The sequence below is a fragment of the Drosophila tropicalis genome, unplaced genomic scaffold (genome assembly GCF_018151085.1).
Source record: "Drosophila tropicalis isolate 14030-0801.00 unplaced genomic scaffold, ASM1815108v1 contig_302, whole genome shotgun sequence".
Classification (NCBI taxonomy): Eukaryota; Metazoa; Arthropoda; class Insecta; order Diptera; family Drosophilidae; genus Drosophila; species Drosophila tropicalis.
Window position 1 is genome coordinate 924,297 of NW_027172757.1, and position 27,885 is coordinate 952,181.

General features: G+C 37.4%; 2 protein-coding genes across 9 annotated transcripts; one reads left to right on the forward strand and one right to left on the reverse strand.

Moving 5' to 3' along the window:
- Positions 1-27,581, reverse strand: Ziz (dedicator of cytokinesis protein Ziz). Of its 8 annotated transcripts, none has more exons than XM_068284112.1 (14): positions 26,713-27,581; positions 22,602-22,649; positions 10,787-10,903; positions 10,035-10,591; positions 9,659-9,962; positions 8,146-9,600; positions 7,747-8,082; positions 6,067-7,530; positions 4,393-6,003; positions 4,184-4,330; positions 1,577-1,787; positions 1,221-1,509; positions 1,041-1,159; positions 1-447 (listed from the first exon to the last, which is right to left on the reverse strand). In XM_068284112.1, the coding sequence occupies exons 1-14, from the start codon at positions 26,806-26,808 to the stop codon at positions 362-364; spliced, it is 6,840 nt and encodes a 2,279-aa protein (XP_068140213.1). In that variant the 5' UTR covers positions 26,809-27,581; the 3' UTR covers positions 1-361. The 8 variants fall into 8 exon arrangements, 5 of the variants coding, with proteins under 5 accessions (XP_068140213.1, XP_068140210.1, XP_068140209.1 ...); XM_068284109.1 differs by having other exon boundaries at positions 2-447; positions 924-1,159; positions 6,067-7,527; XM_068284108.1 differs by having other exon boundaries at positions 2-447; positions 924-1,159.
- On the forward strand, positions 1,938-4,125 carry LOC137572401 (uncharacterized). The gene is made up of 3 exons (XM_068284162.1): positions 1,938-3,621; positions 3,688-3,796; positions 3,863-4,125. Exons 1-3 carry the CDS (start codon positions 2,015-2,017, stop codon positions 3,926-3,928), a joined length of 1,782 nt encoding a protein of 593 aa, XP_068140263.1. The 5' UTR covers positions 1,938-2,014; the 3' UTR covers positions 3,929-4,125.
- Positions 27,582-27,885: the final 304 nt, after the last annotated feature.

Sequence of the window (27,885 nt, forward strand, 5' to 3'; positions counted from 1 at the left end):
ATATATTGAATACTTTGGTAAGTTTTGTAACTTAAATCTCTAAATAGTTTATAGTTCTTGATAACTAACATTTAAAACTAAATAATTTGATTAAAGTTTTCACAAAAAGTAGAAGACACAGAGGAAGTAAGTATTAGGATTCGATTTAATTAAAAATCAAATGTATGTATGAATCAATAAATCATAAAAAAAAAAATTAACTAAAAACAAATCGAATTGTGCAACATAAAAATCTAACAACAATTAATTTAAACATAAGCTTCTTAGGTCTTAAAGAATAAAAAACTATAATAATTAAGGTTTAATTTAGAAGATTTACAAATTAACAGGTTTTCGTTTTTCGTTTATTATTTGGAACTGGTCACTTAAGATTGGTTGTGTGTGTTTGTGGTATGTGGTGTGGGTGGGTGTGGTAGTTGTTGGTATTTTGCTCTGCAAAATACAATCCTAAAAAAAGTGAAGAATTCATAATGTTGGATTAATGGTTGTAAAAAATAGAAGAGATTATAACACACATTTATCAATTTCAAGAGCATAAATTTCCAAGGGATTAATTAGAGAAAAGCATAAGGAATTTAAGTTAATTATTAGTTGGTAATACCTGCACCCTGAATATTCATTGGATGGGGTTGAGATTGGTCTCAGTTAGTGTTAATATAGCCATTGATATTACTTTTTAGTTACATGCAACATTTTTTGGTTTTAGTTGGTTAGTCGAGACACAAACCAATAGAAACTGGCTTTTTACCTGCCACAAACATAACTTGAATTCAACATCAAACAATATTAGGATTTCATTTTGCTACATCTACAATTACATTTGATGATCGTTTTGTCTATATATGTTTAGTATTTAGCTGTGCGTTTTTCTTGTGTTTGTTTTTGTTTTCTTTTTTTTCGTTCGTGATTAACTTAAGCAGTACTTGAGTTATTAGAGGCGCCACTGATAGCATTAAACAAGGCCATGCTATTACGTTGAGCTATGCTGTCGTCATCGTCGTTGCTAAACGGCTGGAAGGATGCATCGTCAAGTAACTCACTAAGGGCCTGGCACAATTTCTCATAGTTCTCCTTCAAAGCCAAATGATATTCCTTTTGATCGGCACAAATCATGCGTTCATTTACACACAAAGCTTTGTGGCACACGCCAATGAAATCGCTAGAAAAGATAAGATAATGATATGAGACGAGAGGAAACCAAGATTAGGTTGCAGGCATACCGAAAAACATCTTTTAGATCGCCTACACGATCTATTGAGAAATTCTTGATGACCTTGGCATCGAGGAAGGCATGAGCATAGGCCAAAGGACCTGCATTTACTGTCACAGCCACACTACCCTGTAAACGTAGTTGCAACTTCTTCACATCGGCTGGCGGCAAGATAATTTCCTCCAGCTCTGAAACCTTTGATTGCATTTCATCTATGGCCACTTCAATGGGACTTAGTTCGATTATTTCGCGGGACTTTACAGGAATGCGCTTCAATACATAAGGAAATGAATATTGCGCTGTGGGAGGGATAAAAAAGGGATTATTTAGCTTAAATTCTTCATTGTAAATGTCCTTGATTCTTACTCTTAATGACAGTTTTGCGTTTCCATTGATCTTCCACGTTGCCCCGTGCTGCACCCGATTTGGTGAATGGTGTCTCATACATAAATGTATCCACATCGTGATTTTGCTCAAATTCATTGAGCCTCTGATCCAACTCGTCCTTGGAAAAGAAAGGTATGACATGAGTCACCTGTATATAAGCCAATTTGGCATCCAGCTCTTCAACTTTTACCTGAAACAGAAAAAGAGTGAAATCATTTGCTTTTGAAACAAAAATTTAAAAAATACAAATCAAGTGACCCATGCTTTGGTGCTTCAAACGTAGACCTCAGTAACAAGCCAGTTATATGTTCATAACATTTCATTCGCTCTTTCAACATCCCATAACCAGTCGGTTTATATACAATTTTGTATCGTTTTAAGAACCATATATCTATTTTGTAAATTTTGGTTTTTTACATGATAAAAGAAACTACAAACCGTAATCGTTCTAAATTTGATCCAATCGTGGATCCTGTCATGGAAATATTTAGACAAGTACAAGGTCGTGGGACCGACGAGTCTCTAGAAAATCTGCTTTCATTTCTTGATAATCATGTTGAGTCAAAGAGCTCCGATAAGGAGTACGATCATGACGATGGCGAGGGAAGCTTCTACAGTCGTAGTCTGAGTTTCGGCAATGGACTTGGACTTAATCCCTTTGCCGAGGTCTTTGTGCCAACATATTTGAAGAGCAACTTGAATAAACCAGAAGCCGGACAGCCGGACACTAAATCGGAGGCAACATCGACCACATCTTTGGAAAACGATGACGATGAAAAGGACAATGACAATGACAATGACAATGGGGTAGCCGATGATCAAGAGGATACCTTTAATATACAACATCAGATTTTTGAGTTCCTTAGCCAAATGGGCGATGAGAAGCTTTCGTTGGATGCCATGAAGATCACTCTACTACCAGGAGGCCATGGTATAAATATACAATTTACCACAGATCAGCCAGAGTTATCTATGCCCGGTAAGTCAATCAGTGCAGAGGACTTGAAGGAGAGTAAGTCGTTCAAGGAACATCTATGTCGTAAGACGGCTCTCAATCTGGATATAACCGATCAGAAAATCGAAAATAAACCCGAAAATGTTTTGGTGGCTCAATTCTTGCAAAGAGCCAGTGAACTATTGAGTGAGAAATACGAATGGAATGCTTCAAACTCAGCGAAATGTCCAAAATGCTCCATAATCTGGGCCAATCGTAGCTACACCGAAGCGGAGATTGAGCAGCAAATCGAGTGTATAAAATCGTTTGAGAAATTCATATCCTTAACCGATTCAGTCAAATTTCAAGACTTGAGCTCTCACAAGGAATTCAAAGAATTGTGCTACCAATTGGGTTTGATTACAGACAACGATCAAGTGAATCTTTCTGAACCGCAGCCCTCCACCACTCCGACTACAGAGGAGAAGGTCGTTGCCGAAGAGGAAGATCCACAAGGTATAACTGAATATGTTTGTGGCAAGATATATAGATATGATGATAGCAATGGTGACTCCACATTGGTTAATCAAATGGTGGACGATAGAGACGATGATATACATGGAGTCATAGAAAGCGAACTATTAATCTACAACGGGGATCAGCCAGGCATTGATGCTCCACCAACGACACCAGCCATTTCCATGACAATAACTGGTCTAGCATCACCAAGCAAATTGCGCAAGTCACCCAGGACAAAGTTGAGTACTCGTCTCCAGACCTGCAGCAGTAATAATGGTCCACCACGAAAAAATGGAAAATTGCAAAATGAAAAGATAAACTTGAATATACAGAAAATGCGTATAAGTAAAGTAACTGGAATAGCATCCACTAAACCCAAATCTCAGCTGAGTGCACTTTATCCAAGTGGAAAGAAAGCCAGCACAATCCAACATGCCACCTTGCCCAGGTCATCGGGAATTCCGCCACCGATTCTCACTGCAATGACAGGACGTCGTCAGGATTCAGCCCGTTTGGCGACTGCTTTTACTAGCGGCAAACAGCAGACGCCCTCATCATCGACTAGTTACGGGTAAGACTCTCAAAACAGTACTCTAAAAGATATTCCCTTTTCGAATGGGCTTTTTCTTATCTTTAGGGCAAAAACAAAGAAGGTGAATTCGACAAAAAGTTTCGTTGCTCCAGTGCAGAAAATGGTGCCACGTAGCACCAACGCCTCGTTAATGAGACAGACGGCGGTCAAAAGGGTAAGAACATGAAGAAAAAGAGTTTTGAATAATTCCTAATATTTGTCTTCATATATGTTTCCATAGCGTTTGAATATGTTGAGAGGCGAAAGTGACTCGGATGTGCTTCTGCACGAATATCTCTTTAAGTAGCCATGGGACGAGTGGATTATGTTCTTTCAGAAGGCATCTACAAACCTGTAGTCTGCCTACTTACTATATATGTGTGTGTGTGTTACGTCAACTGTGTTAATAATCCGATACAAAAAATTATTCAGTTATTTGAATTTAGTAGTTACTATTATACCAATTATTATTAAATATTCTGAACTTAATGCCGTATTCCAAAACTAATGAATCTTTTTTATTGGTTTTCTTAAAACACAACACATTGAAACCTTTACTTACCGGCGATGAATCCATTATAAGTTTAACAACATCGGCTCCAAATTTCTCTTTGTACTGCTTGGCCAGACGTTCGGATATTTCGCTTAGCGAGGTGAGTTTCGGTTCCTTGTAGACAAATTCAATAGCATGATCCTCTTCAAAGTACATCTAAAAGCAAATTGACAAAGGAATTCAGATTCAAATGAGATTCCATGCAAATGAAATCTTACCATGCCATAGAAGACCACGCGGTAGAAACGGCCCAGCATACGTTTGCCGGAGCGATTGACTTCGACGATTTTGTTGTAGGCTTGTGTCAAGTGCTCATAACAATGGGCCAACTCAATAAAGTTTCTGGCCCTCTCGTAGATGGGTAAAATTAGCTTATACAGTTCACCCAAACACTCGAAGCGTTCGGCACGATCCAAGAAGTCGGCGCATTGCTTCAATTGCTCCAGCAGCATTTGCTCTGTATACTGAGAGTCCTGGGCACCGGCATCCAATTTGAGACCCTGTTCGTCTAGGGGAATATTACGCGATATATTCTTAAACGCCGTGGAAGACCAATTGAGGGAGCAGCCGCCTCGTAGGCGCAGGTATTCACACATGAGGGCGGCAATATGAAGATGACAGCAGGCTGCCTCGGAGAGATTGCCATTCTGCTCATGATTGCGAGCCATGGTGACTAGCCATGTGTGACGCAGCTCTGGAGTGGAAGCATAGGAATTGGCCAGTGAATATTGCAATTCGAGCAAACGTTCCGGATCCATGTGATGGGCTTGCATTTGAGCGGTGGCCATCAACACCGTGCGGACTCGTCGAGTGAGATCCTTGACCTCCAGAGGAAATCCTGTGCCCTTCATGGCCTTATCACTATTGGCATAACTGTTGATTATCGACAAACTCTCCTGGAATCGGGCATTATTGAGGCCAATAACGTTGCCAATCATTTGCGAGACCGAAATGATAACCTGCAAGTGGACGCGGGTGAGGGCTTTGCGTCCACTAAATTCAAAATTGCTACGCATAAGCAAATACAAGACGGCGCAGGACTCATGGCGAATGTCCACCAGTCGACTATCACAGGCTTTGAGTAATTCGTAGACCATTTGGCCACACAACATGGCATTTCCCTTGAACAGAGCCACGGCATAGTTGTTGATGAAGGCCCTCAAAGCGGCGAAGACGTGTTTTGACAATCTTTCGGATTGTCCCAGTTGCAGGAAACGCAAATAGACACGAGCCAACTTGGGCAGGACAAGGCTATCCGTGAGAAGTTGACGAAATTGCAGGACATACATTCCCAGGCAGTCTAAAATTATCATGCCCACCTCAGTGGCCAAATTGGATTCATATAAGGCCAATTGACTTTTAGCCAGAATGTCCATATCCTCCAGTAGATTCTCTCTTGTTTGATTTAGAGTGCCTCCTCCCAGACCATTTGACTGTTCCTGACCGTTCTCCGCGCAGGGAGGAGCAGTGCGAGCCGGCAATGTATTGGCCTTGGTGGATCTACCCAAACGGGTATCCGGCGTAAGTAACACATTCTTTTTGCCCACATACCGGAATTGGAGGAGACACAGATCCAGGATGGAAAGAAATTGCAGAGTTTCCGTTTCATTGCAGTTCTGCCACCAGCCCACCATTTGATCCTGGGACAAGTGTTTAATGATGAACAGGAAGCCGAGCAGCAAGTCCTTGCTCTCGCCAGCGCTGAACTTGTCGCAGCGTGAGAAAACCTGAGCATGGGTTACGCTAACCGAGCGGTTGTGTCCATTTCGCAAAGCCACATCCGATTCGCCGTTTGTATAGGCTCCAATGGTCGTTGTGTCTTGGGAATGCTGCAGGAGTTAGAAATGTAAAAGGATCAGAATGTGTTTGCTTGGTGAGTAATCGAAACTTACCCCAGAGTCCGAGTTGGAATTAAGGGATAAATTTGATATGCCATTGGTTATGGCCTGTCCCGCAATGGCAGCCAAATAGTTATTGTCCTTCATGTGCAGCGACGTGCGATAGGGACTTGTCAAACGATTCTTTGATCTCGGCGTCGAGGTGAGAGAACCAAATGTGGATGAATCTTTACTGAAGACATAACTGCTGGAACAACTCAAACGTTTGGTATACGATGCAGAGTCTGCATAGACATGTCCATTGGGTGTAGAAGCTGCACCGCCCGATTCGGAAAGATCATCGATGCGATGCAAATTGTCCATGACAACTCCCAGCCATGGAACATAGAGCAGAGCTATGCGGGAGAGTTGTCCGCGCTGCTGATAGCGTGAGTCTAGCTCATGTTTGGCCAGCAGATCCTTGAAAATGGCCAAGGCATGGCGTCTAACGTGTCCCACCTCATTGAGGCTGCTCTTTAGCTCTTGCAGCAGAAGGCCCGAGAGAAAGTGCTGGCGGCAAAACTGTTCCGATAAAGTGAAATGTTGCATCATTTCGGGTGGACGATTCTTTGGATTCAATATAAACGGAAGATTCAATGGAACATAGTGTTCATGCTGGCAAATCTCTTTCAGGAAATTGAATTTATATTCATGCAGAACCCTAGGATTTCCAGGCGAGAACTCATCCATGTAGCAGCGTATGAGTTTGAATACAAATCCTCGATCCATATAAGTCAGACATTGACGCACAAAGCGAGCCAATGACTTGTTCAACTGCTGCGTCTCCTCGCCCAGATCCTCATATCGGGTGATTATATATGGTATCAGTACCTTAATCAATTGCTCCACCCGATCGGAATATTCTTTAGGAAAGCGTTCGTTTCGCAGCATACGTATCCGTCCCGTGGCCAACAAATGCTGCGCCATGCTCTTCACAATCAAATCAAAAAATATCGAGGAGTAGCGCATGAATTTGTTGACAATCAGGAAATCCGTATTGTTGGGATTCAGGAGATATGGCAAATGGCGACACAGTTCACCATGGACCGTACGCATTCTGGCCGTCTGTTGACTATAATAGGGGGCATGGAATACATATTTAACAAACGACATAAGTAAATCGGTTCTCTTGGCCTGATCGGTAATCAAATGGATAATGTTGGTCAACAGACGTATGACATTTTGACCAATCTCCTCGGATTGGGTATGCACCAATAGGGTGAATAGCTCATTCAGTAGCGTGGGCAGATAGTTAATCAAAGATTTCATGTCAATGGCGTGGGTGGCCTTTAGGATTTTGCAGGTTTCCGTTTCGGCTGGCAGAGCTCCAGTCTTGCCACCCTCCAACAGACGTTCACAATGGGCAAAGAAATTGTGCAAATGTTGATCAGCTGTCAACACCGTGGAGTCTAAACGCAGGGCCACCAGATACAGAGGTCTCTGATTATCGATCCATTGTATATCCGGTCCGCAATTCTGCTAAGAAATTGTAAGGATTTGTAGGCACAACCAGGTAAAGAGTGTGTGGGTTGGGTGGGTGTGGGGTGATAGGCACATGCATATGGAAGTGGTGAAGAGGAGAAAGAGAGAGCAAAAGTTTAGGTTAGTTAAGCCAAGTGAAAATGGGTGGGAAGAAAAACGTAATACGATTTATGAGTTTCGCTCCGTGATGGTGACTTTTCGATTAGCTCTTACCCCTTTGCCCCAGCCCAAGGGCTGAATAGATAGATAACCCACTGGCAACGTGGCCGCAACCGGCAACTGTTGCTCCTCCAGGCAGACGCGATTCTTTTGCAGCAATGGCAACCAGGCATAGCCAATGGGTGTCTCGAAGGCCGCATGACTGTCGCGTTTCTTGCTCAAATTACACGACACGTGATAGAAGGAGAAGAGCAAATGATGCTCCGGAAATAGACCCAAAGGCAGACGTAACTTGATTTCCTCATACCAAGTGGGCGAGACATTGTGATGCAGCACAGGGCAGGCAATTTGTGAGACGAGCAAATCTTGTCCAGGCCGACCGTAGATGCACTGAAAGAACAAAAGAGAGAGAGATATTAGCTCCATTCAATATTGATTTACTTCAAAGTTTACCTTCAAGGGTTTACTGTACTCGCCATCGCCATCGCGTAACTCCACCACGACGGTTATATTTCTGGCTCTTGAGAACAATTTCTGACTATCGAATTGCAAACTCAATGGATAGACATAAAGATGATTGCAGAAACTCGTATAGGGATAGGCTTCACGTTCATTTTGAGTTTGGAATTCAGCCAATTCCAGTGTGAGACTTTGCTTTGAGGCAGGATTAAAGTTGGCCAGAGGATTCAATGACTTACTAAGACTACACGGCACGGGCGACTGATCGACCAATTGGATTTGCATCTTCATTAAACCTGGTATAACGGTAAATTTACTAAACTTCTCCGGCTTGCGATAGTCAAGCAAAAGTTTCAACAGTTCATCATCTCGCAGTTTAGGCAACTCTTGACGATAAATGGTAGAGAATTCGAATTCCTTATGTGGTTCCACATCCAACTCGTGACTGTAGGGCTTGAACAGGGCACGAGCTGCCCAGGCGAATGGCTGACGATAGTGTCCGATATGCTGGGCACAGTTCTTCGCCGCCTTATGGCACTTTTGTCCCAATTTCGAATCACGCGCTGCCTTAACATAAGGTTCTGCTGCCTGCTGTATGCTGCACTGAAGGATTTTCTCTATTCTGAGAACCAGAAAGATATCCGAATGCGGAGCACTTATGGAGAGCAAGCATTGATGCAATTGCTGAAGTTGTGAGCGTGGGCAACGCAACAAATCCGAGGAGACCCCATCGAAAAGGGAATGAGGAGATTGTGACGATGCGGCGGCATCGCCTTCTGTCGATGATTTCCTTGGCACTCCACACCCCGCTACTGAGGCTGGAACTGGAGTATTGGGCAGCATTTGACCCGCAGCCGCATCATTAATATTAAAGTAGAAATTTTCACTTATTTTACGTCCTGCTTTGGCATCGTACAGTGCCAGACTAGTTATATAGGGCTCCACTTGGCACAGCTGTTCCCCGACAACTCCATCTGCCGCAGTGTCTGTTGCCAGACACTGTAGGCGGAATTTTAGGCTATGACAACTAAGCAGGATTCTAGTACCAAAGTGTTCACGATATTGCTCTAGGTTCTCGCTGGGACTCGCTTTCACAGGACTCTGATAGCAGGCAAAAAGACGCCGACGCTGCTCTCTTCTAGCCAGAGCTATGGAATGATCTGTCTCCCGGCCATATTTCATCAGCTGTGGATGCAACGATTGGTCCAAACCCTTGAGAGTGCCAAAGGTAATTGGTTCTACGCTGGTGTTGGCACTTGGAGGCTGTGTTTGAGGTTGACGTTCCAGCGAGGCATTTCTCTTCTCCTCCTGAGCCTTATTTTGGGCCAACACCGAGGATAGTTTACTTAGCCAATCCTTAAAGTCTTGTTCATTCTCAGCGGCCAGGGTAAAGGATTTATGTCCAGCCGTCATGCGCAACTCAAAACAGAAACGTCCACGTTTGGGATTCTAAAATTAAGAACTTATTAGCAAGTTTTGAAGGAAATACTTTCAAATGATGACTCACCTGCACCACTTCAGTGCAGAAATCCATCACAATGGTGGCCTTAGCCTCGCCCTGTTTTTCATCTTTGTGCAACTCTAAAATGTAAGTCCCATCGATCTCTTGACGCAAATAACAGTAGCGTCGCTTGAAAGATTTATTCCCTATATTGGCGAACATGCGATCCGCTGCTGAATCTGGACCTTTGAGTAAATAGCCCTGTTTGGTGATACTATCCGCTTGAGAACGTGTCATCTGTTCATCTATGCGATCCTGATCGGCATCTATTTCATAGACCTCTTCCAGAAGTTCCTCAGCAGGTGAGATGCTAATAGAGAGATAGAAAGAGAGAGACGGGTTACAATTAAAATGGTATCAAATTATGTCGGTTGTAACTCACCTAGGTAAATCGTGACAATTGCCACCATAAGCACTATATTTATAATGAATCAAATGATTCTTGGCTCTATATGTATATAGAGCTTGTCGTGTGAATCTTGTGCACTCTGCTTTGCTACCCTGTACATAACCATCCAATTGATCTTCCCCGCATGCATCATCATCATCGTCGGCAAATTCTTCGATTTCTTCCGGCTGGGCCAAGTGGGAACGCAATGTGGTGGATGATAAGGCAGATTCATAAGATGATTCCTGTGACAGTTTTTGACTGCTTGAACCATTCGAGCATTGGCTACTCTTGCGTGAGAGGTGACCATGACCATTTCCCGCTAGAGTTCCATTTGTCCCATTGGTTCCACCATTCGAAATGCTGCCATTCTGTAGACTTCCATTCGATTGAATGCTGCCCTGACGACTCACTTGTGTGTGTCCATTATTGGAGGCCATCAAGTTGGCGGCGGGTCCATGTAGGGGACAAACAATCGCCTCATTGGGTGGCTCAAATCGATCGGCAACCGATTTGACATTTGTGCGTTGCTTGCGAGGCATAATGATCTCCTATAGAAGCAACACAAAAAAAAAAAAAAAATGAATTGTTTAAAACAAAATGGCAGCAATTAACAATTGATTTATGTCTATAAATATTTATTTTCTTTGTCTATAATTTATCAATGTTTTTACTTTCTTTGTTTTTTCTTTGGGAAATTTCATTGGAATTTACTTTTCTGTAGTCTCTTTCAATTTTATACTCACCGAAACATCATCAGTTGGATAAATAAGCAATTCCCGTTGCGGATCATTCTGGATGACTGTTTTATTTTTGGCTATAAATGCCTCAAAATCTATTGGCTCCACCACTGGAGGTTTGCTCTGGAAATATCAAAATGGAAATCCAAATGGTATTAGAGTTTTCTGTGTGTATTTGGTTAAGCCTGTTGCTAATTTATGCGTGCCACTTGTAAAAGCAAAGTAACATCTATATATAGAAGACCCCAAAAACATATTTCCCCTTCCCGACCCTCATGAAATGTTAGGCCAATTGAATATTTGAGAGATTCATTGAATCTAGACACGCCATAAATTTATGGCCACTTTGTTTGGAATACTTTTGCACCCTTCGTCTGGTCTGTTCCTCTTTCTCTGTCAGACCTTGACCGCATTACAGAGAATGGTCGACTGGCCGACTGGCTGGTTGGCTGACTGAGCGGATGTAATGATATGTTCCATGTCTAAACAAAATGATTCCGTTTAAACAATATTTCAGTTCGACATTAGCCAGTGGCTAAAATGGGATTCTTTCTGCGTATTAGTTTTTGAGGATGACACCATTGACTGACTGTTCGCCCATGACACAACATGACACCATAAAGGTGTGACCCAACCCTTTTATTTCTTATATTTGCTTAAGGTTAAAGTATCAGTTCCCTTTCTGTGTGGAAATTCGAACTCTCCGGCTTCAGCGTGTGAAACGAAGCAAGTGGTTAGTGGTCATGGGGGAAGAAACAAGGATTGTCTTGGGGAAACATAAAATCTAAATTGCCTTAGGTCAGAGCTTTCATGTTGGTACGATTCCTTTAAACTATTTATATTTGTAAAAGTATACAGATTGAATAAACAAATAGAGTAGCAAATGCCTTTTTCTTAATGTTATTTTAGAACATTTTTAATTGAATTTCGGTTTGGCTGAATTTAAGAAGCATTCAATATTAATCGTTCAGTTGAAAAACTATTTTTGTGAGTGGGTCAAAAGTTCATTTTAAGAAATCAGACACAGCAAATCATAATATATGTGTATACTCAGGGAGTGAGCTAAATACACTGAGAGAAACACAAGTTATTTGAACAATACATACTAAGACCAACAACCAGATTAGAAAAAGTTGGAATCATTTCACATAGAGAGATCATTTTCTCTTAGTGTAGTTTGGTCAGAAATAACAAAACGAAAACAAAAACTTTTCCATTGAATAATCAAAATTTTCGCTTCAAATGCAAATAGGCTCGAAAGGGGCATAATGTGAGTGAATGTCTGAGTATGATAAAGGGGGGATTCCAATGAGAAGAAGGGGCTATCAAAAGACCACTTGAATGGTTTCCACTCGAAAAAAAGGCCGCCCGTTTTTTACATATGAAAAATTTCTACATACATCAAATTAGCTTCTTTTCTGCCGCCGGACTGCATTGTTGCAATTTATAAATTGATAAGCCGCAACTCAAGTGACATTCCATGCCACACAAGGCAGCAACCAATTCAATTGGGTTGGGTTGGGTTGGGTTGGTGAGATGGATGGGTGAGGTGGTGTGGTGATGGTTAGACGGTCATTGCCATTGCCAATGTGAGCCAACCAACTGCCAATTGCCACTTGCCATGGGTAAAATGCATTATGCATCTACCCATAAAAAACGTCACGTTTTCTTCACTCTAACCAAAATCTGAATCTCAGTGGCAGAGGCAGCTCTTTTTGGTCTGAGGTTTTTACGCCTTGAATAGGCAGACAACGATAGGCTAATGGGGAACCACTGAACCAGTTGCGGTTGCATGATCATCTTCGTCTTCGTCTTGATCATAGTCATTAGCACTAACTTCTGTATTTTCTTTTGGGCGGTCGAAACTTTCTCGCTAAGTTTGGCTCTAACCAAATTCGATTTTGGCCTTTGTTGACGCTGGTGATGGTTTATGCGTAATGCTGCCTCCTTGTTGGCACTTGTTGTCTCCCCAACTGGTCGGTAATCGGTAGTTGCCTGTCGTCGCCAGTTTTAATTACGCAATGCGTCAAGGCAAGTCAATTTGCATGCCAAGCTGCGTGTAGGTTGATTGCTTGGGGGAGGAGTAGCAAACTGATGAGCGAGACACGCAGCGGGGGGGGGAGTTTGTACATTGGGGAGTAGAAAAGGTTTATACAATGCACAAAATGCTTTCTCTGAAGTGGCAAACACCCAACAACTGGCTGGCAGTGCGGCTAAGTGGACAAGTGCATTGACATTGCAAGAGCCTCGCTGAGAAAATACTGCAAAAAATATAAGGACAACACAGACAACGAGATAAGGGTTATGATGCGAGTGCCATGAGACATGACATAAGGACTTTTACTTCCTTAGTAAGGTGGAAAACTTAATTATAAAGTTAGGTAGTATTACCTAAAGAGTATTCGTGACTTTTATGTCAAAAAGGCTGTTAAAGAATTCATTGGAGCATTTAGAAAAATCTCTATAAAAATCCAAGAAAAAAAAAACATTAACTTATTCTTATGCACTCAAAGCTTTCAATAAAGGTACAAATATATTTAAGTGGTATATTTAGTTTGTTTTAAATATTTCTCCTTTCAAAATATTAAAGACGACTTTAATTATTAATGTTTGGTCATTTCAAAATGAAGAATTCGATATTATAGACTCCAATAGTCAAGCTCTTAGATTAGGTAGGAACTATTTAACTATAATTTTCTATGATTTTTTGTATATCAGTCTTTTTTAACTACTTTTACTTAAAAATGTATTGAATTTTGTTTTCATCGGAAAACAATAAAAATTATTAAGTATCCTTTTAAGTCCTTGCTTCCAGCTTTACTATAAATAGAACTGCCTTGGCGGTACTAAATGACTTTTACTCAAAAGCCATTCAACAAATTAGAAAAATTAAAATATTATTAAATTAGTAATTTCCATTTTTTGGGCTTAAGTAATCTGTTATTTTGCCCATTAAACAAAGTCTAATTAACGGAAAAACTCTTTTCTGTGACATCTACTAGAAATTCTTTTATGAAATAATTACAATTCACAACTATTGAAAACAATATTTTAGGAAAGGTGTTTTATGTTTCAGTCAAAACTATTTATGGCAACTATTATATACTACTATTATATTATAACTATTCCAGAAAATGTAGGTAAAGCAAAAAAAACATAAACGTCGACCTTTTGAGGTGAACAAGTACATCGCCTTTATTGTTTTTGAACAAACGTCTAAGCAAGCTGTAGTAAAAGTGAAATATTTACTAGTTGCAATAATGGTGGGTCTCTAAATCAAAAAAATTTCAAACCATTTCGAATTCGGATTCTCTTGTTATCTTTAAATTCAAATTTTTGAATGCCAGCTCTTATCTGTCTCCCACAACTAATTGGTTTCTGTTTTCAAAGAGTATATAAAGTTCGTCTAATAGAATATCTGGTTAATGGAATTCACCTCACTTAGCATTTTCCCTCCCCAGACTGCATCAGTCAGAAGCCCTTACATTTCGCCGAGTTCGGAAAATATAGAAACAAAATCTATTTTCCCTTTGTTTAGATGCCGGGCCATGCCAGGAAGCAGTCGGCAATCTATATAAATGCATATACAAATAATATAAAGTTATGTGCATCCGACGGAATGTTATTTATGCCATAAAATTATGCCAGAGCATGACTTTCCGCACTCCCCTTCCATCTGCTAATGCCTTTATGCAATTGCAAAACTTGAGACGACATGGAGCATTGATAAAATTCCATTTGAACATTTCCTTCGTCATCGTTTATTTATATATACATAAGTATCTGCACACATACATATACGTCATTTTATATATAGAGAGATATATAGTTTTTTTCACAGTTTGTTTTTTTTTTTTCTACTGAACTTGAAGCCGGTTTTTATACGCCAAAAAAGTGACACAGCTCAAAAAAGGCCAATCCCAGGCCCAAGTGTTTTGTTTTGGTCATCGTCAGCGTGGTTATTTTCCTCTTTATGGGGTCAATAAACTATTAGTGGCAATAAGTGTAACTGAAATAGTCATTAAAAGTAAGTAACTAATTTTTATTTGCCTGTATTTGCTTTTAGCCAACGAATTGTCAGCTGTTGTCTTGGGTTATACAACTTTATCAAAAACTTTATTTAAATCAAGTCACCAACTAACAACTTTCTAAGCTCTTCTCAACTATTCTCTCGCTTTGATAGCGAAAATTTCTTTATTTATACAATAAAATAAATATAAAAAGGCAAAACGACAATAAATAAATTTCACCCAATTCCAATAAACAAATTTACATGCTGTGGCCCAGACAAATGAGGAAGCTTGTCATTAGAGAAAAAAGGCGGACGAGACGGCGAGGAGGCGGGACAGCGGGTTCAGGCCCATTCATTGACGGTCTTTTTGTTCACTCGACTGACACAATGGCAAAATAAATGTCGCACAAAATGCATTTAAATCATGTTACTATAACTATGGCACTTAAGTTTCTTATTATATAGAGATTATAATGCACTTAATCGATGACTTTTGTTCGATTGCATAAGTTGTTAAACATTAAGTAAAAATGCTGCAAAAACTTTCCATTATTGCATAATAAAACTGATATACGATTTTATAGAGAAATGTAACGATGACAAGAAAAGATCTGCAGATCGTTAAGAACTTGTTTTCTATTCACATGATGCAAATAAATTAAATATTTATCTATTTATTGGGTAGTTTTATCTATAAAGTGGTCATCGTGTGATAAGATTCTCATTTATTCTCGAAATGGTCAACTACGGAACTCAATAAAAAAGGCGAAATTGTTGTTCTTATTAATTATTTAGGTACATATTAGTTATACATATGTGTTAAAATATACAACTTTTGGGTAGAGATGGTAAAAAAAAGTATTATTTGCCAACGTCAATCCTTTCCATTACCCATAACGAAACTATGTACCTTTTAGTATTGCTTTATCGGATTCTCATTTATTCTCGAAATGGTCAACTACGGAACTCAATAAAAAAGGCGAAATCGTTGTTCTTATTCATTATAAAGGTACATATTAGTTGTATGTGTTAAAATATTCCACTTTTTGGGTAGAGATGGTAAAAAAAAAGTATTATTTGCCAAAGTCAATCCTTTCCATTACCCATAACAAAACTATGTACCTTTTAGTATTGCTTTATCGGATGGGAAATAACGCCTACTTCGCGGTTAGAACTTGAGAACAACAGTTTTAAAGTGTTTACATTTGGCACTTCTTGGTAGAACTAGATTTAAAATAGAGTAATATTATGCCAATTTGAATTTAAATGTATTAAGCACTTTTTACGTTTTATTTCGTTAAAGTGTTGACTACTTTTAGAGTTATCTTAACGTAGAAGAAAAGAAGCTTCCTGAATTCGTCGTTTCTATTAGTTTTTTCCAGCTAAAAGATAACTCTTTATTATTTTGGCTTGTATCAATAGCTTAAATACTAATATAATGACTAGAATTATGACACAAAGCCTCAGTGGAAAAAATGTCAAGTGAGTGACCAATAAGAATTCTATTTCCATAAGAGGACAGCACAAAATTCGAAAAATCACAAGTCTTATTATAAACCTGGATATTTCTTATTTATGCAGCAAATATTTAAAGTTTGAAAATCTCAACCAACTCCTAGAGTGTGCCAATTATAAGCATTGATTTTTATAGCCATCACAACATCTTTAAGTTGGTATAAGTAACTAAGGTGTTTAATGACTTAATTCAAGCATTCTTTACTCCAGGCTGTGATTCAATTGGTTCTGCATTTATTGGGCAATTATCGATAAAATTTTACTATACCAGGCTGAAATGTGGTAGGCAATCAATAATCAGCATTTTTGGTTTACTTTGAAAACACATTTGAAAAATGGGCAAGGTTGTCATTTTGCAGATGCAAATGTTTCACAAACATCCCTCAATCTACCTGCCTCAATCTACTAAAATAGCGATCTAGTTCGGGATATCTCCTAATAATCATTCAATATGAATATCTGGACTTGGAATTTGGATTCAGCAGATTAAAAAACAAGAACTCTGGACTCTGTGTCTAAGTTCTGACGTCCTGTGTAATCAGCTAATAGTAATCAGGCATCATCTTTTAACTTATTCATGAAAACGTCGTTAAGTTCTATTAGAGATTATCTGGATGAGTCAATTTAGGTGGATTTACCTTTTATTCAAGTGTCTAAAAGTCTTTATATGTCTGACAAGAGGAAATCAAATTATTGTAATGCCATTTATTATACATTTAAAACTTCAGTTTTTGGTGATTCTTTTTGACGTTTCAACTACACAGACACAATAATAATTGTGTATTCTTTTTTCAACTTGCTTTAAAACTTGTTTGTCTAAAAACGCGTGGGCGAACAGTATACAAACATATATATTTTTTTGTTTTTTATGGAAATGTCAATTTCATAATGAACTTTTTGTGGGTGTGCCATGGTGCCGGGAGGACCAAGCAAGTCGAAGTTCAATTGAAAATATATAACGAAAAGTTCACATAAAAACTAAAGGTTTATTCACCTTTGCAATTGAGCAATTAATGGGAATGGGTGGAATGGAGTAAAGTGGAGAAAAAGAGAGAGAAGAAAAGATTTTGTTTGAACAACTAAAACAACTAATTAAACACATATTTCACACTCTACCGAAATGGGGGGAAAAAGTCCCCAACTATAATTGTGATTAGTTTGACGGCAGATTCTTTGCTTCATGTTGGTTCATTGGCTGGCTCCTCTTTCTTTGGTCTTCTTCAATTTCAATTGTAATTGAAAGTGCTAAGTACATTTTAGAAAGTTGCTTTGTCTACACATGGTGAACAGCAGCAGCAGCAGCAGAAACAGAAACCGATTCCGAAGCTGAAGCTAAAGAAAAAGAAGCTACTGGGAATGGATGGACAGATGATTGGGGAGAAGAGCTTCATCACACACACACACCCAATTTTCTAACGAAAACTGTCAACTTTCCAGTTGTCGGTCGTCTATAAAATTGCGCCCGGTTGTAAAGTAATTAAAGCAACAACAACAGCAACCAACAACAACTACAGCAACATCCATTACACACAATATTCTTTTAACAAAATGGTCGGTTTTATATATTTGTTGTTTATGCGTTTTTACTCTAAAAATGCTTGTATGTTGGCTTTTTCTTTTGCTCACTTTTTCTTTTAATTATCATTTGTGCTGAAGACATGAAAAGGAAGAAAAAGAAGAAGCCCATAAGCCTAAGCATAAGCTCAAACGCCGTGGGAAATTATATTTTCCGCTATACCACTCCTCCCACCCTCCCGTCATTCTTCATCTTTTCACTTTTCTCATGGCACTTGTCTCCAAAAAGGTAAGAAAAGACTTGACCAAGTTGTTGCTTTGAAAATCCGGCCATTTGCCATTTGACCTTGACAGGTTAAAAGCCAGTCGAACAACAGCAACTTGTGAGAATGTTTAAGTGCCCATAATGAGGTTTAGTAGCTAAGGGGCTAGTAGTTGGTCGGCTGCTAATTGACGGTAAATTATTCAAATTACCTTAGGCAAGTTTGTTTACTTACATTTCAATTGAGTTTATGTACATATTAAAATATTTTGCATTTAAATTACAGTTTAATTATTTTACAGTTAGCAATATGCAGCTACATTGATTAGTTTTTGTGTTTTTTTACCACTTACATCCTTCTCAACTGATCACCTCCTCTTAAGCTCTTTAGGTGTTTCTCTTGTAATTTTTGGGGACAGTAGCCAACTTTCTTTCAAACACAAAGCCATAACATAAAATTTTTGTGATAAATCACACATAAATAAAATGAAGAAGAAATGGCAAAGGCAAACACAAAAAAAAAAAAAAAAACACAGGTCGCTGACATGTCACATAGTCATATTTGCCTTTACAAAGCCGTTTTCGCAAATGTTGAAATTCACTAGAACTCATGACAATGAACAAACTCTAACTCCAACTCTAAACTCTGACACAAAAGCCCAGCATTGTGAATTCTCCTCCATACGGAAGCGAGTTTTAACACAAAGTGTGTCACATGATGTATGGATGTAGGAGGAACATGGCGGACAAAGAATAGTGCTAACAACTTAGTCACACACATACACACTGGACTGATCCCCCTCTCACCCATTTCACAATGTGAATGACATTTGCCAATTGGAAATGAAGAAATACTATTTATTTCATGCATAGGCAAATCGTTTCAAACAAATGACAAATAAGAAAAAAAATGAAACATCATCAAGATGATGTACATAGATGACGATGAGTTTCAATTGCGCAATAGAGCAAAGTGCATGGATATGGATGCTGCTGCTGCTGCTGTCTAGAAAAACTGTCAACAAACCAATAGATAAAACATACAACAAATAGTTGTCTGAAGTGGAAGATAAAAAGGCGAATGATAAAGACGATGTGGCGGCAAGGGGGGGCAATACAACTTATGGGTGTGGTAACCAAATGTAAGCAATCCACCTTCTCAAAATAGGAGATTTCGTAATATGTAGTTGGCGAAAAGATCACTAAATTTGGTAAGCCTTTGGTGCTGTTGTTGCTTAGTCAACCCTCTACACTAAAAGCTACGTCATTATTTGTATATTTTCGTCTCGTAATTATGAAAACAATACCATTTGTCAAATAATTTGAAAGATCTCATCAAAACATGCCGGATGTAACAAATCCAAACAAATCCAATCAAGTTATACATACATATGTACATTTATATTTAATATTACAATTAATATGCAAATATGCAAATATCTAAAAAAATGTTCCTTTCAGCAGCGAAGGAGTAATCAATTATATTTTTCAAAGTCGACAGGATATTTCAACATTTGGCCTATATATTGTTTGCTTACATCTTTGATCTCAAAAGCTACAAACTTCTATAAAAAGGAATTATGAGTTACATACATCTGTTTTCATTAATTTTTGTAAAAAGTAATGTTAATGGTTTAAGTTTTTAACAATTTTTATAGAGAATTTGTAAAGTAGAAACACTATTTTATAATTAAAAAGTAATTAGGCAAATGACTCGAATGAAAATTCGTATTTAGGGCTACAGAAACGATTTGTGGGAAAATTGTGGGTCTCTATCAAATTTACCATTTAGATAGTTTTTATTGTTGAATAACAGATTGGATAAACAGAAAAGTTGTAATACTTTGATATTAGTCGACAATAAGATATATACTGAAACACAGCCGACATGATCGTTGGCAGATCTAGAAAATATTTTAGAAATTCATCAGAATTGATCGAAATTGCCCCATCACTTTGCAGATTCACTTATTAGGGCTAAGGATTGATATTTTGGGGAGTGTCCATCATGAATGGATCTAGGGGGCATGAATAGATTATGTCGTGGAGCAAATTTAGTTTTATTAGGAACTACGGCAAATAAACTCCATTGCAAAAGTATTGGAAGTATTTAAATATCATGGGTTGTAGATCGTAATTGTACTGTAAACTTCGTTGTCGGTTTCTAGTTTTAATTTACTAAGGTTGATGCCGACTTAACAGTTTTTTTGGTGGCAAGTTAGTGACAGTTGATAAGCTAGCGCATTTGGGTGCATTTTTATCTTTATATTCAATCTCTGAGCAATTTGTTCCTTTTACCTGTCTTCACTTAAATTGGACGCCTTACAGACCAAATGATAATCTACATTTTTTTCTACTTGTTTTCCTTACCTACAAATTTACAACATTGAACCTTTTCGCTTTCCATAAACCGATCAATTTCCTTGTTTCTTCTCAGTTGACTGTTCATTTTCTTTGTATGTTCATGCAAAAGAAAGCATTCAGTTGATTTAAAGGCCCTTTCTAGCATTAGCCGACAAAAAAGAAGCCAAATCAAGCATTTTTAACACCTTTCACTTGACGCAAAAGTTTCTCTTGCACAAAATTTAAGACACTCTCAAATTGACGTCTTTCCGCACTGTCATATTTATGTAGAAGTAAAGGAGAAAAAAATCTGCAACAAGTTTTTATTTAAGCAACAAACACTTCAATTTGTACTCATAAATTAAGATGCCATTAATTTGCATTAACATGTGCCATAAACTATGTAAGATTAAAGACTGCGAGATACCCTGTAACTTGAAAGAATACAAAAAGTAGTTTTCTAGTTGAATAAGTAGAGTGAATAATGTATAAATCAGTTATTAAAATATTTTGAAATAAGAACTGGAAATTTATAGAATAGACTGTTTAAAATTCTCTTCTATCCAATCGTTTTTACGGGGTACTTTAAAATTGAGAACTGAAACGGGAAATTGGACAGCGAATAATGTGCAGAAATCGACAAAAAAGTTTTTTTGGGTCATATCATCCAGAACACCCCACACACACACGCATTCGCACACCAGTAAACGAATTTGGGTGAGAAAATCAAATTGTTTAAATTGATACAATTCTTTAAACATAATAAAATTATAAATTTTTGTGCATTTTGTTTGTTTGCTTTAACAACAATTGTCGGTAATTTACTTATTTGTTGTTGTTATTTGGCATCAATTGGAGCAAAAAGCAAAATTGAATTGAAGGTCTCGCATCACTCTCTTTATTTCTCGCCAATTTACAATTTAAATGGAGCATAGAAAAAAGCAAAAAACAAAACAAAAAAAAAAAAACCTAATTATGACCATGATACAATGTGCCAATACGAACAGAAACGAATAAACAAACCCAAAACACACTTCCCCATGTAAAAAGCAGTTAAAAACTGATATTGCACCTGCTACAAAACTAAAAAACTTGTAAATGTTCTCACTTTGAGTCAGCAAATTTATTTTTATTTATTTTTGCAGACCAGTTTTCAGTTTTCAGTTTGAGTTTTGATGTAGAGTTTCAGTTGTCGTTATGTGTTCAGGTTTTCAATGTCAATATGGGGAAGAGTTACACGCCTGTCTCTCTCTGTCTCTGTCTCTATCTCAATCTTTGTCTATTTGTCTTTCAATCTCTGTCTCTATAAAAGGCAAGGCAATGATGCATTACTTTAGAAAATAAATATTAACATTATCATTGCATTTAATTGTCTGTATTCATTTGGGAATTTCTCCTCAACTGTGAATCTTGAAGGTTTTTTAACATGTGAAGATGATGAAACTTTATTTTCAAACTATGTCAAACACGTGCTGAGAGCCAGAAATATTTAAGACTCTATGCTTAGGCACAACTAATATTCAATTCAAACAGATAACATATATTAATATAAATTGTAAGATTATTTTGTTCCCTTTTATTGACCATTTATAGTTAAAGTAAATTGCCAAAGATAAAAGGAACATTTCTTAAATACATTTCGAATGAAATACTGAAAATATTTTAACTTTAACTGCCTTTTGTGTCAGTAACTGTTTAAAAATTTAAAATTAAAATTAAAAAAGACTTGGTGTAATATTTATTTTTTATTAAATCTATCGAAATTTCGTGTCATAAGAAAACTTTAATTAATCTTTTGAATTATTAAATTCGATTTGCAATATTCCAAAGATATTTTTGGGGTTGAATTGGTCAGAGGAACCCGAAATATACTAAAAAGTGCTGTTCCAAGCACTATCATTTCTTTATGTCAAAGATATGATACACAAAAGTTCTCTTATACTGCCAGCGACTATAAATATTAACTAGAGCAACAATTTATTAGCTGTAACTAACAGCCGCTATCCCTCTTGGGTAAAAGGAAATCAAAAAAAATCAGACTTTCTAAGGGGAAAAAGTCAAGCCAGGCCAAGGTCATGACGGGGAAAACAAAAAGAATCAATAAAACACAAACAACACTTGTTACAGGGACAAATTGAGGTCACAGGAAGGAAACAGCAGAAGAGTTCCTTTACCATAGTTGAAAGGCTGCGCTGCTGTTGATAGCCGCCAGTGGACTTCATCTAAAATGATAGAAGGAAACAAAATTGACAACATATATGGTGTAAATCAATGAAGACTCTTTCATATCGGTCGCTTATAGTTTGCCAATTGGATAAACTAAAACAGAAATTGAATCAAAAGTAGCGCTCATTAAAGCGCAAACAAATGAAACACAAAACGGGCAAACAACCAAGGAGAGGGCAAGAGAGAAAGGTATATACAAAACATATAGAAGCAATATTTCCGCCAGTAAATACTATATAGAAGAGTCAACAGTGAGTGAGCAAGTCTAACAGAGAGAGATGTGGGTGGATGGAGCAAAATATAGCACGATAAATACACAAAAATCAACAATATCAAAGCAGAGATGCGCAAAAAGCAGCGCACAATTCAAACAAAGTGAATAAAACCAAAAGTGATCGACTGTATGATGATCTGTAAATACAATGGAGATGAAGGTTTAAAGTTTAAAACCACTGATATAAAATTATCTTATTAAAGATTATTTGTATTTTTGAATAATACTCTATGTTAAAAAATAATACAAACAAAAGTCCTTAAGTACCTTTAGATTACCTAAAAAGTCCCTTGTACATATAAAACTTGATTTTTACGATTTCATGGCATAGCTTACAATCTCATTCAATCTGATCCGATCACAAAGACAGGGTATATACAAATATAACCCTAGGCGAAAAGCCAAAAATCATTTGAGCCGTGACGAATTGTAGCCACTTCCTCCTCCTGCCTATCCACATGGTAAAAACAAGCGAGGGGACACGAATCAAAGCAGTCAACACGTGAAGCGGTGCTTTTCAGAAAACAATAAAACAAATAGCACCGAAATGCTTAATACCAGTCTCAGTCTATCCGTCTGTCTCCCTGTCTGTCAGTCGGGGCGGCAATTAAACAGAGGAAACTTCCAACTTATGTCCGCTAGACAAATGCTTCACTGGACACATTAAACATGAAAAAATTTCAATAATTCTAAAAGGAAAGTTTTTAATTACGTTTACTCAACTGTTGTGGGGATTGTTCCCTTTTAAAAAACTATTTCTAAGCCAGCCGAATCCTCAAAGTTTCAGGAATATCTTATGTTTCTGTTGAACATAATTAAATGATGAAGTCATTCAAAAAAACAAATCACATTTCATAGGTAGTCAAAATGAACAAACAAACATTCGAGCGAAAATCTTAGAAACACTTTATCATAAATCATTTTGAGAATTTTGCTTGGGTGAGATTTTATGTAGCTGAAAGTGGAAGTAATCGAAGTGAGTTCAAGGTTAACTAAAATGAGAAGCTTCACAACATGCACAATGGGACAAAACTTGACTAAACATTTCAAAAATTTGACTTTAAACTTTTAAGAACCTCTTTAACCAGAAAAAGAGAGAAGAATTTAATGAATACGTTTCATGTGTTAAAAAAGTGGAATGACTTCTGTTAAAATGTATTTCTAATGAATTGCTACTTTTTTATAAAAAATATATAAATATAAAGAAAGATTTAAAAGTCGTCGTTATATTTACTTCTATTGTACATATCAGGTTTACCATCCAGTTTATAAAATATTCAGTAACTTATTTATAACTTTTGATTGTGTAAGTCGCTGTTTCTGTTCTCAGTCCCTCTCCCTCTCTCATTCTCATCCCTTATAAAACCGCAAAAATTTCGTGTAAATTACATTTTGCGATATCGTGTAACAAACAAGTGCAAAAAGAAAGCATTTAAAAATGATTTTTATAAAAAAATAATGTGAAATTTCATAAATAAACAAAATGTTTGTATGTATGTCAATGTCAATGGTTTATTTTTCTTAATTTAACTTAATTATCTTTTCTTGTGTTTGACCTAATGTGAACTACATTAACCGTAACCCTTTGAAATATTTAATGAATATTTAAGTTGATAAGGTAATGAGGCGACGACGACGACGATGACGACAAAATGACAATGTTGGTTAAGTGAAATTTCCTAAGCAAATACATAAGTATCGGCCAATTTGGCCAACAAGCCAGGCGAAGAGTAAGACTGAACAGAAGCAACTAAAAATTTAGTCACATTTAAGTAAAATCGTCTGCGGCTTCTCTGTGGCTCTTCATTACACATTTTCCCGATGACATGATGATTAGCCTGTCAATGGCTGATTGTGTTTATTGCTTTTTTTCTGTATAAGTCGACTTTTACTTTACCACAGCCAATTATTACGCACTAATTGAATTATTGATACTTCGGGCCACGGAGAGAGGCGCAAGAGGAAGTGAGGCAGGGGGCACACTCTAATTGACATTGAGGGAGCATGGCTAATTTTGGGCCTAATATGATTTTGGGTTTATAATGCAATTAGTGAGACAATAGACATAATTGGAAGGAGATCCAAATACAAACTACGATATATGGAAATTTCCATCTTCCTCACTGGCAAAGTTTCTGCCAGCCCTTTCTGTGGTTTGGCAAGAAGCTTTATCAAGTTAAGCGTGTAGTCCTTTTTTTTTTTTTTTGTTGTCCATGATGTCTTAAATCAAAATCTCTACTGCTAAACCGCAACAAGCCACATTTGAACTGTTTCCTCAGGTAGAGCATGTTCGCCTTGAAATTTTAACCAAAAATACGATAGCTTTTGGCACCAGTTTTTTATAATTTCTTAAAAAAATCCCTTTGCTCTAGCCAAAACCCCGACACAATTGAGCAAAAAATTGGCATATTCTGAATGAAATTCACAATGAAGGTATCTTTCCAATACTGCGTTGGAATATTGAAATTATGGATTTCTTAGAACATTCCACAACTTAAGCTGTGGACCATATTTGCCTCAAAGATAATCACCCAAGACTACTTGGGACAATTAGACAAGGATTCAAACCCGCTTGCCATTAACCTGCTGGACAACAGTATCACTACATATCGCCTAAAAAGAATCCACTCGCTGGACCTTACTCATCGAGAAGTCAGTCTCTACCTTCACTACCTAACCCTCAATCTAATAATTATACTCAACCTTTTTAGCCAATTTATGTTAAGACACTAAACTACAGTTAAAACTGTTTCATGTTATTTGTATTTGGATTTTTCAGGTTCATTTTATTACAAAATATGTACAGAATTACAACATTTTTAGAGTCCGTTGCCCAATTGTGGCATTTGCGATTTAATGTTTATTCTGAAATATTTTAAATTCCTAAATTTACATATGCAAAGATACACACATACTTATGTATGTAGATACAAACATACGCAAATTTGTATCTCTAAAATAAATAAATACTCCCCCAAACATATTTCTGTATATGTTTATGTCGTTAAAAGAATATTTTTTTATTATGTTTCAAAGTAAACCATTAACATTATCAAGGTGTGACTGTGTGAAGAATATCTTTATCATTAACATTAATAATATACAATATAAACAAAAATTTGTTTGTGGAAGCTTTTTAGGAATTTCAAAACATATGACCTTGGCCGGACCACAAATGCTCTCTATGGTACATCTCTCTCTCTCTCTGTTTCTCTGTCTACCTACAAACATACTTATTATCATCACATCATCATCATCATCACAAGCGTCTGCCCGGCTGGCATCTCCCTCTCTCCCACTTGTTTGACTTATGTAATGTCGCAGAATAAGAAGAATCTGTATATCGTAAATACCCTTACTCTAAGAGTATGCTTAAGTATTGGGATTATTAAGTTAAAGATAGTAGTTAGTTCCCACCACGCCCCCTAAGTAACTCCCTTTCCGTTTATAAGCTTCTTTAATTCAATGAAACTTTTGTTTTTTTTAAAACAGGGTATTCCATAAGAACACACAATATAATATTATGGAAAAAAATATTCCAACATTTTGGCCAAAAGCATAAAATGTGATGAGAATGATGGAGACTTAGTGTGTGTGTGTGTGTGTGTGTGTGTGTGTGCGTTGCAATAGCATAAAAAGGAATGCAAAAATACTATTCCAAAATACAGAAAGAGAGCAAAAGAGACACACCCACAAGCAAAACAAAGGGAATGAAAGGTAAATAAAAAATGCAGTTAGTTGCAACAACAACAACTATTACTACATACTACTACCAAAGAACTTACCAAAACGGCGCTCTCACGGACCAGCTGAGAGACACTCTCTCTCATTTGGACAGCAGAGCTATGCTTATTCAAGCCCCGCGTAAATTTACGCTCCATTTTTATCCCTTATAAGTGACGAAGTGTGTGAGTGTGTATGTTTACGAAGGGTTAAATACGCATGGGAAACAAGTTGTTGTTGTTGTTGATGTGCAAAAACCGGCAGCACTTTAAAAATAGACACATACAAACACGCGCTCAAGACACACTCGTGCGCACACCTACACACATACAAGTGCAGGACGGGATGCTTTGCCGCCGTCGATGACTAATCCTGCGTCCTTTTACTGCACGATTATTCACACTTTTGTGCCAAAAGTTTTTTTTTTGCACTTTTTCTTTCCTCCTGTGCTTTTCACTTTTCTTATAATTTTGCTCAAAGGACACGTGAGAATCTTCTTTTGTTATACACACACGCACGCACTATATACACAGACGCACATACACACATAAATATATTCCTTTGGTGTGTCGGTGACAGGTTCTTATCAACTTTTTCCCGTTTATTTGTACAGCATCCCATAAAATTGTTAACTAAACACTAGTCTAATTAAATTTAAATACAGCTGCTTCTTTTTGTTGTTGTGGTTGCTCTTGTTTACTTATTTGTTTTATGTATTTCCAATTGTGTTGTTTTATTTAATATTTTTAACAATTCATTATTTTGGGTTGCAACGGCGTATTAACTTGTTTCGACTAACTTTAAATTTTCCGTTTCACGTTTCACGTTCATACTTCGTTCAATAGGAATTATCATAAGAAATTCTCAATTTTCAAAAAACGGCATTATCACCGACGAACGCAACCGCAACCTCCCACCTTGAAAACAAAAACAAAACTGAAAAAAAAACAGAACGGTTAATATTTACTACTACTACTCGAGATTTCAGTGTTGGAAAGTGGAAAAATCGGGTAAAGCTAGAGTTCAGTGTTGTCAAACGCTATTTTTTATTTGGCGCGGTGTTTGACCGCCCTGGTAGCCAAATATTTTAATCTAATTTCTAAAGTCGAGGAAAATTCGGCTGCTCTGGCATCCGAATATTGTATTCTAAACTATATTTGTTCTATAAAATCAAGAAATATTGTAAACTCAACAATGTTTTCGTTTGTTGAGAATAGTGCCAACAAAAGATTCAA